The 15000-nt window shown below is 40.2% G+C and overlaps 1 protein-coding gene across 5 annotated transcripts in view; it reads left to right on the top strand.

Annotated features, from left to right (window-relative positions):
• The window catches only part of LOC138038691 (cAMP-regulated phosphoprotein 21-like), a 35759-nt gene that overhangs the window by 16692 nt on the left and 4067 nt on the right, over positions 1-15000 (top strand). For 4 of the 5 annotated variants that reach the window (XM_068884728.1, XM_068884719.1, XM_068884712.1 and 1 more), the window contains 12 exons: positions 1-114; positions 1082-1157; positions 1796-1855; positions 1973-2113; positions 3400-3520; positions 4710-4817; positions 5530-5603; positions 8084-8220; positions 9198-9527; positions 10400-10468; positions 11100-11386; positions 14777-15000. The exon at positions 1-114 is cut by the window's left edge and continues 4 nt beyond it; the exon at positions 14777-15000 is cut by the window's right edge and continues 723 nt beyond it. In XM_068884728.1, the coding sequence (XP_068740829.1) occupies positions 1-114; positions 1082-1157; positions 1796-1855; positions 1973-2113; positions 3400-3520; positions 4710-4817; positions 5530-5603; positions 8084-8220; positions 9198-9527; positions 10400-10468; positions 11100-11386; positions 14777-15000 (1741 nt within the window). The remainder of the gene's footprint in view (positions 115-1081; positions 1158-1795; positions 1856-1972; positions 2114-3399; positions 3521-4709; positions 4818-5529; positions 5604-8083; positions 8221-9197; positions 9528-10399; positions 10469-11099; positions 11387-14776) is intronic. The other variant, XM_068884738.1, reaches the window with a different exon arrangement.

The following is a 15000-nucleotide window of genomic DNA, read 5'->3' on the forward strand; positions in this document are numbered from 1 at the left end:
CACAACCTTACAAAAATACCAGTTTTGATTCCATTGATAGTGGTATAGCTGGAGAACTGCCGCCAAGACTTGAATCCCTTGCAAGAGCCTCTAAACAGCACTCGCTGTCAAGAGGTAAGTGTCCAGGTAGATGTAGGTGTTCTTTTTCGTGTCCAGATTTAGGCACTTGATGTCAAATCTCAACAACTGCTTTGCCTAGTGGAAGCTGGGTGACAGAAATATTCAGGAGCTTGCCACACTGGTAGCTAGCACGAAAATTGCCGGTAATTCACTTACATAAAAATTGACATGTTATATTACATACCGGTATATGTCAACCCTGCAATCTAGCCATGAGCCTCACGCAAGGTAAACAACATCTGTCTTGCTAAAAGAGTTAATTCCAGAGGAAAACCACTGGGGAATGCAGTTGCTAATTAAGAAAAAAACTTTATTAAATAACCCTTTAAGGCCCTAGGGGGTCCCTCTTGACGAGTAAAATCGGCTAGCATTGAACAGAGTGAAATGTGTAATTGGTCACTGGGAGTTAAAGGGCCTAATCAAGTCACTCTTGCCAATAATGATTTGTCACTTATTGTCCAAAACAAAAATAAAGATATTCAAGAGCACTGTGTGCTTGTCTCCAAACTGACCATTGTTCGCCAGAAAGACAGACACTTTTGTTGTTAACTTCTCAAAATTGCCTTGAGATTTAAAAGAAAGTTTCCTTGTTCACCAGGTTTTCATGGGGTTGTCTGCTATAGAAAGATTCCTGTTTGGATTACTGCAACAAGTTGCAAACTTAGTTGAGACATTTCACCTTCTTGAGTTTTATTAATTTACCTGGTATCTCCCACACTGCAGCCCCCCTTATCGTTGTTTCTAGCAATGCAAAAAATTGTTGAAACTTAAACAGTCAACATTAAAAGGGGGAGAGGGAGTGGGAAAGGTGGGAATTGTAGATATGGCAGGTATTGCCAGCTAGAAAAGCTGTTATTTGTTTTTTGACGGAAGTGTCCCACCAATTTTGCAACCTGTTGTAGCAATAATACATGTATTATCTGCTGCACCAATCTGAACACTCCTGTTTTCATTTTTGCAGATGGTTCATTTGAATATACAGATTCTACTGGGACAGATCTGCATGATTTTATTATTAAAACTTTAAAGAATCCCAGGTACATGTTTAAGTTCTTTTTGCACGTAAGTGTTACATGCAAAGCTAAAAATTAATAGACTTCTATGACCAAGAATTTCATGACAACACTTGAATTTGAAAATTAAAATAGGGTCCCATTAATACTCATTAATACTTACTTTGTGCGAGTGGCTTGCCATTTTCTGTTCAAAAATTTTGCCAGGTTTTGAGCAATAATTGATGCTCAAGTTCATGATTATTGGATTTTCACAGTAAAGTTTCAAGCTTGTCTTGCTACGTGTAGGTACGAGTTAGCAACTAATTTTTTATTTCGTTGAGAACTTGTACCAAGCAAGATAAGTTTGCAATTTTTATTGTGAAAATCCAAAAACCATGCTGTAAATAGCACAATAAAACTAAACAGCAACCTGCAATGGTAATTAGTTTTTGGTTTCATGTTGTTTCTGATTGGTTGCTGTGGGAAAATTAGTGTCAATCAAATCAAAGTGTTCACTGTTTTTGGATTTGCACAGTAACAAAGTTATTAGTCTTTGATTTGCAAACACTGTCCAGGAAATTTGACTTACTTACTGGTATTTTAATGCCATCTTCAGAGTATTGGGAAGAAATTAGAAGTGGTTGAGCCAAATAACAAAAACCCGTGTTTCTTTTTTCCAGGGATAGAAAATTTCTTATGAGACTGGAACAGGATTTTCTTAATTTTATCCGGGAACCAGTGTGAGTAGATCATCTTTAATTGGTTTGTTACTTGACAGGTATTATCGTGAGTTTGCATTGAGTTTTTGCAATTATCCAGTTCCTGTTCAAAGCTCTGCTTCATTTCTTTGGCAACAGAGTTTTTCTTCATTACCCACCAATGACATCATATCATCGCATGATTGTGCATCGAGTTGCTGCGTACTTTGGTATGGACCATAATGTTGATCAGCAAACTGGAAAATCAGTCATAATTAACAAGACAATAAATACGAGAATGTGAGTAAAAGTTGTTGCTTTTAAAAGGTGCATTGCAAGACCAGTACAATGTCATGGTTAAGTTGTAGAAACTGTAATGCACTGTTGAATGACAAACAGTCAGGGTTGTTTTCCTTGCAGAAAGTTTAGATGGGGTTGACAATGTTTTGAGTGTGAATGGCCATTGTAGGTACTCAACATTACTGTTCAGTCATACTCCCCTATTGACAAATTTTGGCAACTATATGACTTGTCAATGGAAAGACATTGCCAAAAGGAGCAGTCAGGGTGGTTTAGTGGTCATCAACCATGCCTCCCACCTCTGTGACCCAGGTTCAACTCTGGCCTCGAGTCGTATGTGGGCTGAGTTTCAGTCGATCTCAATCTGACTCCGAGGGTTTTTCTCCGGGTACTCTGGTTTTCCTCCCTCATCAAAATCGTCTCCCGGCCTATTCCATCAGGCTGTGGTGCTGTGCTCCGAGGTCATACATGGGTCGTGTTCAGGGACCGAGCGCCTAGCCGGCAGCACAGCTCCTTCGGCCTGACCTCGTTGAGCTGCGCCCTTAGTAATTCAGTCTCTGACTGCGAGAAAGGGCGATTAGGAGATCACATATATTTCACATATGAAAGTTTCCTCTCTTCCTTTTTGAGAGGGAAGAAATATGGGCCTCACATTTTTGTAAAACAAACCGGTAGATGACCTTTCTACAATTTTCTGGCTGTCATTTTCAAGACAGGATGTGACTGCGTTGGAAACTTGTACATAGACTTGAATGAAAATTCTTGATTTTTAATTTCCTTTTTTTGTTACTTAAAATGTTCTGTAACCAGTGCCTCTGAATTTTAAATAAAATAGTAGTGAACATTATCATTATATAGGGAGCAGGGCTGGCGCAGTGGTGAGAGCACTCGCCTTCCACCAGTTTGGGTTGAGTTTTTGGGTCTCTACTCTGCTCTGAGAGGTTTTTCCCCGGGTACGACAGTTTTCCCCTCTCCTCAAAACCCAACATTTGATTTGATTTGTTCTGATTTCAGTTGATTTGTAGTCTCCCCAATTAGTAGAGCACTTGTGCTTGGCTAAATAACTTGAGACTTGCGTGTAAATAAAGTGATTATTGTCATTGTTCTTGTTATTATTATTATTATTATTGTTATTATTGTTTTTATTGTTATTGTTATTGTTATTTTTATTATTGTTATTATTATTATTGTTGTTGTTATTATTATTATTATTATTATTATTATTATTGTTATTATTATAATTATATATGTATTATTAAATTGCAAATTGTGTTGTCTTTTTCCAGACCTGAAAACAGGTTTTTAGAATTAATACCACGAGAAGAATCAGAGGACTTAGAAAGTGCTGTCCCAAGACTGATCCTCAAGAGACAGAATACACCTTCAGATGACAGTACACCTCCAAAAGTATTATTTTTTCTTACATTTTAAATTTGTACTGATTTTTAGACCATAAAGTTAAACTTTTTACTATTTAGTTTTTGCTGCAGTCGATCATTAGGGGCAACCATTGACAGACTGTTATACAAATTATAATAATTATACATGGAAAAAATTACTTGATTCTGATTTGCGAAGAGTGGAGCAGTTCAAGTGTAACACCAGTGCAAATTACACATCGAAATTTTGGATTATGTTTGACTGAAAGACAATAGGAAATTTTCTAAGCCAATAATATCACATAAAAGGTTGACAAAAATTTTGTGTGGAATAAGATCTTCCGGTACTTCCTCTATGCAAATTTTTTAATGTTTATAAATATTATTAATAAGTTTTAATCATTGACCAATGACAAAAACTCAACATTTTGTTGAGTATAATTATAATACGTGATCAAACGGTTTTTCTCGTTCAGTTTGGAATTAATTTGCAGTTGTGAGTTTCTCAAAAAAGCTCACTTGTGCAAATTAATTCCTAACTGAATTCGAAACCGTATGATTACCTAATATACTAACCAGAACCTGATAAAGTGGGCTGAAGCTGGCCAATCACAACGCATGGTGTTGCAGCATGAGTTTGCTTCCTTTAAAGAGTCCGATTTTGTATCAATCCACGCAGAACTATTTATTTAATTTGAGCATACTCAACTTCGTCTCGGTCCATCAACGTGCCAAAAAAGAACTTGGCCAATATCCAGCCATCTTGACCTCATGCTTGATCAGTAACCCATATACACATGTACGTCTTTTTCTCTGAAGCTTAGCATTGAATTTAAGGAACAGCCACGGTTTTGTCCACTTTGCGCAAACCACGAATAAAGTTTTTTTGGGGGTGTTTGTGGTACTGGTTAGTGCTCAAATCAATCAGGAAAGCGCATCATTCATGTATTCTTCTTGCCCACGGAATTGCTGGATCATACAGTAGTTTGTGTGGTATCTTAGGAAGCGAGTTCTTTCACTGTAAAGGAGTTCCCCATTGAGGAGTGAAGTTGTCTGGTTTAAGGCAGAGTAACATTTATAAGTGACCAAGAATAAGTCAGTACTCCGTAATAATTATTTTCCCTGTTTGCGGTTTGATAGCAATGAATACCTGCACTTCCTAAAGTTGTCTTTAAAAGGAGAGAATCACCAAAACTTTGTGCATCTTCCTTTCTCAGATTGATAGCCCAGTTCTCGTACATTCTATGGAGGATAAACGCTCCAAATCAATTGAAGAAAGAGAAGAGGAGTATCACAAAGCACGAGAAAGGATTTTTAATCAGGATGTGAGTTTTTTTTTCCTTTTCGTTTAAATAAAGCGCGACCCCAAGTCATTTGGGAAATTATTTTGAGGAGATCAGACACTGCTCGCCAAAATCACATTCCAGCTTTATTCTCATTTTGGCCATTCCTAGTTTACAAAAATTCGTCATTGTTGAAAACAGAGTTGAGGAAGCAAGAGCAAAAAAGAAATTCATTTGTTACGTACTTGAAGTAACTTGCTTTAAAATGATTTTTGAAGAAGGTGATCTAGACTTGTCTTTGTGTAAATAACTGGTCCTTAGGCCTCCCTCTCCTAAGAGTGCACTGTCTGACACCAGACGATTTTACTCGTCTTTGGGCGCTGCTGCAGGGAAGAAAGGGTTAGTGTCATTGGAGCCACACTTGAAATCCAGAGTTCCCACAGGGGGCTTTCGCATTTAGCGTACACACGTTTTGTACACAAGTTCTTGGACGCTTCTCCTGGTTGCATTGTAGTCCTCATCTGAGGAGACTTCAGTCTTGCCATATGCAGGCGAAACTACAAAACATACTTTATCCTTTCGTAAGACCACGAGTGATTGTCCAGCGAGAGGCCAAAGTCCAGTGCTTTTCTTCCTTCAATTATTATAATATTTGTTTAGTTACTATTAAACCTCTAATTGCTATCAATTCAGTTTGTAAGAACAGTTTGGATAAAGCACTTAGATTTTCCTTTTATTTTTGTTTTAATGGCAGTCAATTTCATCCCAGTCTTCACAGTCTTCCAAAGGTGATGGTGATATTTTACCTATGCCACAACTTCTGCAAAGGTAAACAAAAAAAATCTTCTCGTTGGTCCAAAGGGAAAGCTTTAAGGGGGGTGGCTCTTAACAACCAAACCGTTCCTATGGACCTCTTCAAATAGTCATTCTCGAATCCCTTCAACTTTGCAGTTATTCTTTTTTGCCGAGTGTTTTCTAGTTAACATTCCTTTGACTGGTTCAACTCGCGAGCATATTTGTTAAATCACGTGACCAAAACGGAAACTGCCTAAAAACTCAGCGAGTTAACTGTTTTTCACAAATTTTTAACGCAACAATATGAGAGCATTCTGACACAAAATCTGGAGCATGGATTTCACAAGAAGTTATTTCACCATTACGATTTCATAAGGCCGTCATTTGATAGACTTTTCAAAATACCAGTGCTACATTTTATGAAAAACCCATCTGGTGAAAAAATAGCCTCTTCCTTTCGTTTCCCGGGAGCTAGTTGCGCATGCGCCTTATGATTGAAGTGATGTCAGTTTTCCATTGAGATGTTACCTCGTAGAACCATCCATGCAACCTTTTTGTGGGGTTCTTTGACTAAAAAGTTTCTCAGCAACAATTTTCCTTGCGTAGTCAAGTTTCGCATGTGTGAAACCAGCACACAGCTAAACTCCCGAGCAGTCCTTTCCTTTCCTTTGGATTCGCTCGGACGAAGGGCTAACGCTCGAAACGTCAGCTTTTAGAATCTCTGTACGGTGGCCAATTTACATTATCAACTCCGTTGATAAAACCAAATTTTTGTATACTACTTCCCCACCGACGCAGCACCACAGTTTCTTTAGAAACTACCCCTTCAGTCCTTTCCTTTGCTGCATTTGGTGCATGTTTTTGGTTCTGTATAATTTGGTTGGGCAGTCTGAAGTCTACTGGTCTGGAAAACTCGTTAGACAGGCTGGTGTTAACACTTGGGGCTTCCTTAAAGATTCATAGAGTGTTTCTTGTACGTTTGTTTTCCCATTCCAGACAGACCACGTGATGTTCTCAAGCGAATTTTCTTTTTTTTTTTTTTTCGTAAGTTATGCTTAGATACATGTATGCACATGCATAAGTCAACATTTGAAATAAAGTGTTTCCTACAGTAATATCTCCTGGTCTGAAACGGGAAACAAAACGTACAAGCTAAAAAGGTCTTTTGAAATGAGAGCTACTTAGCGGCATTTGTGGTATATTTTTTAATTTGCTCGTCGCAGCGAGGCTAGAAAGGCTCATTACCATTAAGACAAAAGAATTTTTTTATTTGGCCGCCATTATGAAAGAGGTCTATAGTCCCAACGTAAATTCATTAGTCCCGGTCTTTTTCACTATTTGCGTTCGAGAAGAACGCGCTCTAATGGCGTTAGTTCCGCGGGATGGCCCTTGGGTATCAATCGTGATGCCATACGATGTACGTCAGATAAATGACGTTTTCGTTACGGCACTGCTTTTGTTCAAATTCATTCAAGCACAACTGATTAATATAATCATCCAAGATGGCGATCAACAAACAGCAACAAAGCGACGAAAGCCCAATTTAAAGATATTTCAAGCGGGAGAAAAATGGACAGGGGATTAAAAAACAAAGAACGACAGATGACGTTTTATGACATGTTACGGACACATTGCCATAAGGGGCTTTTTATTGCATAAAGAGCTCGATTGCGTCCACGGTTGATTGATAGATCATTTGCACGTGCCCCGAGGCACCACGCCTTTCATAGTGTTTAAATTCCCCTTTGATATTGTTTGCGGTCACACTTGAGAGAAACACAGCGTAACACTAGTGTTGACACCACTCTATCGTCAACTCACTGGTGTTTTGAATCCCTAGGGGAACACTGAACAATAGAACTTGATTTAACAAAAGTGTTTAACTCCCTTGTGCGACCCCATCATCGACTCTCCTTCATTGGGCCTTAAGATCTACGACGGCGACGGTCGACGAAAACGTCACCTGAAAATATGCCTTGGCTCTATCAAAAGTCTTTCGCGATTATTCAGTCTTGTTCACGTCCTACAATGTGGGCGAAATATCCTAAAAATAAATTGGAACGAGCGGTTTCAGAGTGGCAATAGAGAATGAAAGATTCTCTGTTGCATGCTTACGTTGTCGTCAAAACCTCAAATTTGGTGATTTCCGGTCGTCGTTATGCAGAGGACCGCTAAGATACTTGCTAAAATCCGTGGTGCACGTGGTGATAATTCGCCCACGTTGCGCGAAGTGAACGAGATTGAATAACCGCGAAACACTTATGATTGTGCAAAGCTATATTTTGAAGTGACATTTTCGTCGCCGTCGTCGTAGATATTTTTAAGTCCCTAACACCTGATTGGGTGACCGTCTAGCAATGCCAAACGAGTGTCTTGTCGATGACAAAACAGGAATCGAACTCACTTCACTAATCCTTGATTACTGCTAGTTTATATTAAGGCTGGTGTTGATTAACGAAATGAGAATGAATGGATATTGTGACAAAAATTGTTTTCTACTTTTTTGTTTTAAGGGAGGATGGTGAAGACATTGATACCGACCTTACCGCTGAGGAAGCTCCAGAGAGGAATTCCATCAGCAAATTAGGCAAATCAAAATCCGAAGAAATGGATTTTAGTACAGGGGACAGGTCTGCTACAAGTTCGACAGGTAAAAGTGCTGCTGTCAGAGTGACAAACGTTGCTTTTGTTACTTGAATGTGCCAACCACAGGAACAAAATACCCTTTGTTTCGACAGCCAATGAGGCTCTGGTTGGCACATTACTTGGGAGATGCTATGTTGGTGGACGAAAACAAAAAAAATTGTTTTCCAAATTCGAGCGTTGTTTGAACGATATTGAAGGGAGTGTGTTAAGCAAGCTGATGAGTTCCCTTTCCTATCTCATGCCACTTAAAGCGCATTATTTTGGGAGTATTTCATTTCCTCCTGCTCCGGTTTGCGGATAACAGAATGACTAGCATGAGGTTTACCGAAATAACGCGAATTTCAAAAATAAAATGCTATTGCCAAGGTGCGCCACGAAAAGAACGCGTGTAGATGACGTCACGGTTTCCATGTCGTTGTCTTCAACTAACCCACAGGGAAATAAACTCTATTTGTGTGCAAACATTGTTTCGTTTATGGCAGCTGCTCTCGGAAGCAAATTAGCTTTGTAGCTTCTGTCGTTGACATCTCCGACCAGAGTTTGTTGGTGAAAAGAAAAAAAGCGAAAACGTCTTTTGGGAATTTGACTGTATTATCATGCAAAACTTAAGCTACATTTTCTGTTGTACATGGCCGTTTTATCACGTGAGTGCAATCAAAGAATAGAATCTTTTGACGTTACAAAAATCACTTGACCTTGAAGATGACTTCCGTTTAGGTTGTCGAAACGTCAGTCAATAGTGATCTTTTAGATCTCATCTTGAACTGTCTTGTTTCATTCCAATTAGTAGAGCAAATGTGCTCTCACATATCTTAGCTTGAGACTTGCTGTTCTTGATTATGATCATTCATTATGATTAATATTATTTTTATGATGGTGGTGGTGGTGTATTGTTGCTTTGATCGTTGAAGTCTGTATTCAATGGCTTAAATGAATACTTTTTTCACGGATCGGTGTGTTCATTGCTTTGTCTTATCATAGGTATAAGGATCATGACCAGCAAGCCATTTCAAAGATCAGCAAGTAGCCCTGGATTCTGCAACGTGGGTGCCTCCTCCGCCTTTGAGCATGTTTCCCAGCCTGCGCGCCGAGGTTCCGCTGGAAGCCAAAGAGTAGCTCCTCGTCACGCTCCCAGCTCGCAGACTGTTCTTTCGCCTCTGCCTTATTGGGTGGCGGAAGGGGTTCCGTTTGTTGCTCACAATCTTCCCTCTGGAGAGGTACAAATGGTCCCTGTACAGACGGCGACCCCTGGGGTACAAAACATGGTGCCAGTCGTAGCAGCAACGGGTGCTTCAGCATCACAGCAAACGGGTAATTTTACGCCTGCGCATTAGATGTCTTAGTCTTGACTGTCCTCTTGCTCTTCTCCCCACCTTCAGGCAATTAACGTCACAAAAGTGTCTCCCAAATGCGGCTCCTCAAGTACTGATAAACTGCTGCATTTACCCTAAGCTAAAAATAACGCTAACCTTGACCCTCCGTTGTTGCTGGAAATGCTACGCATTTCTGGATTTATAGAGCAGTTTTCAATTGAGTATCGCAATCTTCTTATAGTTTGCCTATGCGCGAGCCGTCAATATTTCGTCGTATTGCCGTCTCACTTTTGCGGCCTGTGATTGGTTCTTATGTCGAAATTAACGTCGTTGCACTGAATTGGGTTGCTGACGTACGCAAACAAATACGTTTCGCAGGTAGAAAGAATTGAAATTTCGATCAGGCGCGGGTTGATTAGTTTACAGTTTTATTTATCCTTGTAAATGATGGATCGCGATACAAAACAAATTGCGATTTTGAGACGGCAATACCACATTTATATTGACGGCTAGTTGGGAGAAAATATATTCCGTCTCAAAATCGCAATTTGTTTTTAGTGTCGAAAGTAATTAGCGCATTTCTTTGGTTTTGCATTACTTCACGCAGTGATTGGTTCAAGGTTCCCGCGCCACTTTTTCAACCAATCAGAAGTGAAACCAAAACCAATTGTGGTTCCCACGTGAACATTTTCCCGCGCTTTGTGTTGGCGACGTGTAATTACTTCGAGTTTTGATTGGTTTACTGGATTGTCTCCGTCCTTTTTGATTGGTCAAAGTAATTACTTTGGTTTTGGTTTAACGACACTCATTTGAAAACCGCTCAATGTGAAAATTTATTGCCATGTATTGAAACTTTCGATTTACTTTCAGGTGGTGTGATGTGGTCAGTACCTCAGGAGCCGATGCAGCAAGGGGTTATCCTTATCAATCCCAGTAACGGTACGGCAAAGAACGCTTTCTTTTGCATGGCACCATTTCGATTGACCAGTCAGTTTAAGATCAACAGAGTAACTGAAGCTAAGAATATGGGAATTTATGTCGTTCGATTTTCGCCTTAATTTTGCTAATAAAGCTTGCAAACCACATAAAGAATTGTCCAGTTGGCCCCAGTAGTTCAAAGGCCAGAATAACTTATTCCAGTGGTCAAGTCATGTTTTCGTACACACCTTTAGATGTGTTTGTAGTGTGCATATTCACTTTTACGTCAGCAGATGTAATCTTTGTTCATATTAAAACTGTTAGACAGTGACGTATCAACTGGATAAAGTTGTCGGGCCTTAGAACAACTAGAGCTAGATGTTCTCTGTGGGATAACAGCAACAGGTGTTACTTTTTGACAGACTTTAGTTTCCTGTTTGGACTTTTTAAAGAATGATCATAAAATTTCCTTCTTTGACGGATTTTGAAAAAGTTTTAATACAACAAGTATTGGCGGCTTGAATTGGCTGAGAAATCAGTTCAACATTTTAAGGAGCGTATGCAAAGCATGGAAATAAAAAGTCAAAGCAAAAAAAAATGTTTAAAGGTCTCAATTGATGAAAAACTGCTTTTGATATTTGGTCGGCAATAGGTTCGCCCTTGCTTGGAGCTGATGGAAATCCGGTAGTCATGCAACCAACCTACCAGCAAGTGATGGTCAAGTCGGGTTCTTCACCAGGCTACCCTCAATCCTCCACAGCACGGTCTGCAGTACAAAGTGCACAGCAGACATCCGCGGTGGCGCAGCCGCAGCAACCACAGCAGCAGTCGCAGCAGCAGAGCTCGGGTCAAATAGTGATGCCGCAGTACGTTGGCCTTCCGCAGCCCGTGTACGTTATGCCGTCCGCTAACCGGGCACCGTACACACAGCAACAGGGTGTAAGTTTTCCCTGTCAGTATTCAGTCTCCCCTCAAATATACTCCCTGTCGAGAGATTTCAATTCGTTTTCTTTGAGAAAGCTCTAGGAAGCGTCGGGAGCTCTCTTGGCGTGAGTTTGATTGATGTATTTTTATTGTAGTAATCAGTAAGCAGAAGTTTGTCAGATCAGGCAGTCGAGTAGGTAGATAACTGTTTTCATTTTAAAGTCATTGATTTCGTGCGTCGTGTTTTTTAAAAATATACTTTCGAAGAATTAAGAATGGATAAGACAATTTCGTCGCCTTTTGAAATATTTTTCTTTCGCCGGGTAAATCCCAAGTTTTAATAAATAGGTTTTGAGAAAAATTAAATTACTGAGGCCGTGCAATTAACGGGAAAAGATCAGTTTGAATTGTTGTAATAACAAGCGAGGTAAATAAAGAGTTTCTTCATTTCTCTGACAGTTTAGAGGAGTTTTGATTCATGTTTTCGAGTGTTTTTGGTTTTTTCCAAACACAAAAACTAGAAACGCAATCCCACACGTCAACTCATTGGTTTACGTTTAACATGGTGGAGCATTACCCAAGAATGAAAATTTGCCATGTTCTTTTGATCAGAGTTTAGTTGAAGTGTCAGTCAGTTAGATCAGATGAGATCAGGGAGCGCTTTTCTCCACCCCCTTCCCCCAGCTTTCCTCCAACCCCACCCCAGCTTTCCTTCACCCCGAATCCCAACTTTTCCATGAGCGACCACATTTCAGCTACCAGTGGGACCGAACACAGTTTAGTGATGACAAAAACTGCCCCTGTTGGTGACTTTCGTATTGCTTTGATACTTTGCGGTCCTTTTCCAAACAACGTCGTGAAATATATGAATATCATTCCGTGAACACAAGACAATGGCTGGTTTTATACTGGAGACGCATGATGCGTCTGGACGACTTTGGGCAATTTCTTTTAATGTGCCTTTTAGTTCGCCGTTTAATTCGTCCTATAAAAAGACGGGCGCGAGAAGCATTCTAAATCCTTTAGTGGGTCAACAAGACGCACTAAACGATTTATTTCGTTGAGACGCGTAATGCAGTAAAAGAAATTGCCCAGAAGTCGTCCAGACGCATTATGCGTCTTTATGTTAAAAACGGCCGTTACCAGTTTAATTTCTGGTTATTTGGTGCACAATGACCACAAGCGGGACAAGTTTGTATAATCCAGTCATTACACTAATGCGAATAGGTTTCCTCTGGTGGCGCTTACGTCGACTTTGTCGTTGGGTAATGAGGTTAACAACTCATTTGAGCTCTCCATGGCCGACCTCCAGTCCTGAGAGACGGGTTGATGGCACGATACAAAGAACTCGACGGAATTTCCATGAGATTAACATTTTTGACGAGGAACAATGCGGACGAGCATTTTTGTTAGAAAATTTGTCGTGGAAAAATAGACTGTATTCAGTTTAATGGGGAATATATTGTCGTTGTTGTGTTATCATTTGCATTACCACGCTCACACATAAGTGATCCGAAATCTTTGGCCACTTCCTCGCCACTGTCAGTCTCAGATTTGAAGAAGCCTACAACTGGTTTAGGTCGACAAAGGCCAATGGACTGGAGAGAATGACGTGAGGGCAGCAGTGCTTTTAGTCATTGTTAAGGCCTGGCCAAACGCTCGCAACCTTTCAAAGCAACATGTTGCATACGTTTGGCCACCATGTTGCGATATGTTGCAACATGTTGGATGATGTTGGATCAAATTTGAAAACGGTCAAATTTCTCGCGCAACATTTTGGATGTTGCATGATGTTGTACTTGTTTGGCCACGTTCACGCAACATTGTTGCGCTAGGGCATGCGCGTTAGGTCCATCTCTTGCGCGCCAGGGGCTTGGGGCACATGAACATTGACATGTTGCGTTGAAAATGATGAAAATGTTGCGAGCGTTTGGCCAGGCCTTTAAGTCTGTGTACTTTATAATTATTCGAAGGACTTGGAATTTAAATACGAGTACTATTGTCCATTTTCGCAAGAAAAAGAATACGGCTGGGGCAAACATGACTGCGCTATCGTAAGAATTTAGTAATTATTCCATCCTATTCCCGTTGTCGAATATGGAAGAAGCGTGGAACTGTTTTGTATTGGAGTTAAAATGAAAGTGACAGACTTACTGTTGTCGTCAGTACTAATATTTGGTTCTTTCAAGTTGATGTTTCGCGGAGTACGATAAAGAAATGTACAGAAATGCGTGTCGCACGGTGAAGCATGGAGGTAGTGCGGCTCAGTGATCAGGACGCTTGTCTTGAGGTCCAGCATTCCCGAGTATTAGACTCGTTCTAACGCGCACTGGTTGAATTTGTTCCTGGTAGACCCTGGTTCAACTTCTCAGCTGTACTTGTAAATAGCCAACTGGGTTGCCTCCGGACAATTGGCATTCTTAACAGTTGTTGTTGTTGTTGTTCTGCTATGTCGTTTCGTTGATTGTGTTTCATTGGTCCTGAAAAGTATCTATGGGAAGTGGTCAATTAAGTATGTGTTGTATTGTTGCTGTAGCCTTTCGTCGTCTGTTCAGGGAGTTTTCGCAAAGTCGGACGGCTACGGCAACCACACAGCGCCACCGCCACCGCCACAAAGCAAGAATATCATTGGTTAAGGAAGGAAAAGTAATCGTGCTGCACGTGCAACACGTATTTCAGTGCATTTCTCTGCCGTACTCCACAAAACAAAAACGTGAAATCACCGAATTTAAGTTTTGACGACAACTCGAGTATACAACAGGAAATCGTTCACTTTTTATCTGCACTTTAGAATCAATCCTATAAATCCAGATATATGGCAGTTCGCCCCTCGGTTGTTCAAGGTGAACAAGATGGAATAATCGCGAAATACTTACGACAGCGCTAAGTTATATTTTGAAGTGACGCTCGTCATTGAATGCGCAAAGAAATCCCAATGATCACAGAAGAAACGTGATTGGCTAAAGCACACTAAAATATCTTTTTTGCACTCTGTTTCTCAACGAATTTGCTGGTCGGCTCATGTCTTTTGAGAGTAAAGGTTTCTTTTAATCCCTTGTTAAGCCAGGTACTGCAGAACAGCCAGGTAGGACTGTAGAACAACAATTAATGATAATGATCTTGATTTTTAATTTATAATTCATAATTTATTTGAATCGAGATTTATGCAGATATAACCAGTTTAGCATAGCGTAGTTGAAAGGGAGCTCAGAACTCAAATACAACAAGAATAACTCGATTTTCCTGTTCAGAGGATGATAATAGTGATGGCATTAGTAAGTAACATTGAGAATAAAAATGGTCTTGTCTAAAAGGTAAGGTAGATACTGTAGAACTTCGAAATGTATTGAAATATTCTTAACTTGATGAGCTTTTTGTGTCTCTAACCTATTTTGCCTGACACAGGGTGTGGAAAGCACGCCGGGAACGCCTTGGACAGGATCTGGCCAATCAGCGACGTCAGGAAATACGGGATATCAGGATGTGACAACTCAATTTAGTGGCATGTCACTGTCCGGGCCACAAGCAACTCTTGACCCATCTTCTTATCAACCACAACAATTCGCGGACTCGGGTGTGCCCAGTTCGACCCGAACCACCCCTCCTATGTATGCGAACAGTATCACGCA

The sequence above is a fragment of the Montipora capricornis genome, chromosome 1 (genome assembly GCF_036669925.1).
Source record: "Montipora capricornis isolate CH-2021 chromosome 1, ASM3666992v2, whole genome shotgun sequence".
NCBI classification, from domain to species: Eukaryota; Metazoa; Cnidaria; class Anthozoa; order Scleractinia; family Acroporidae; genus Montipora; species Montipora capricornis.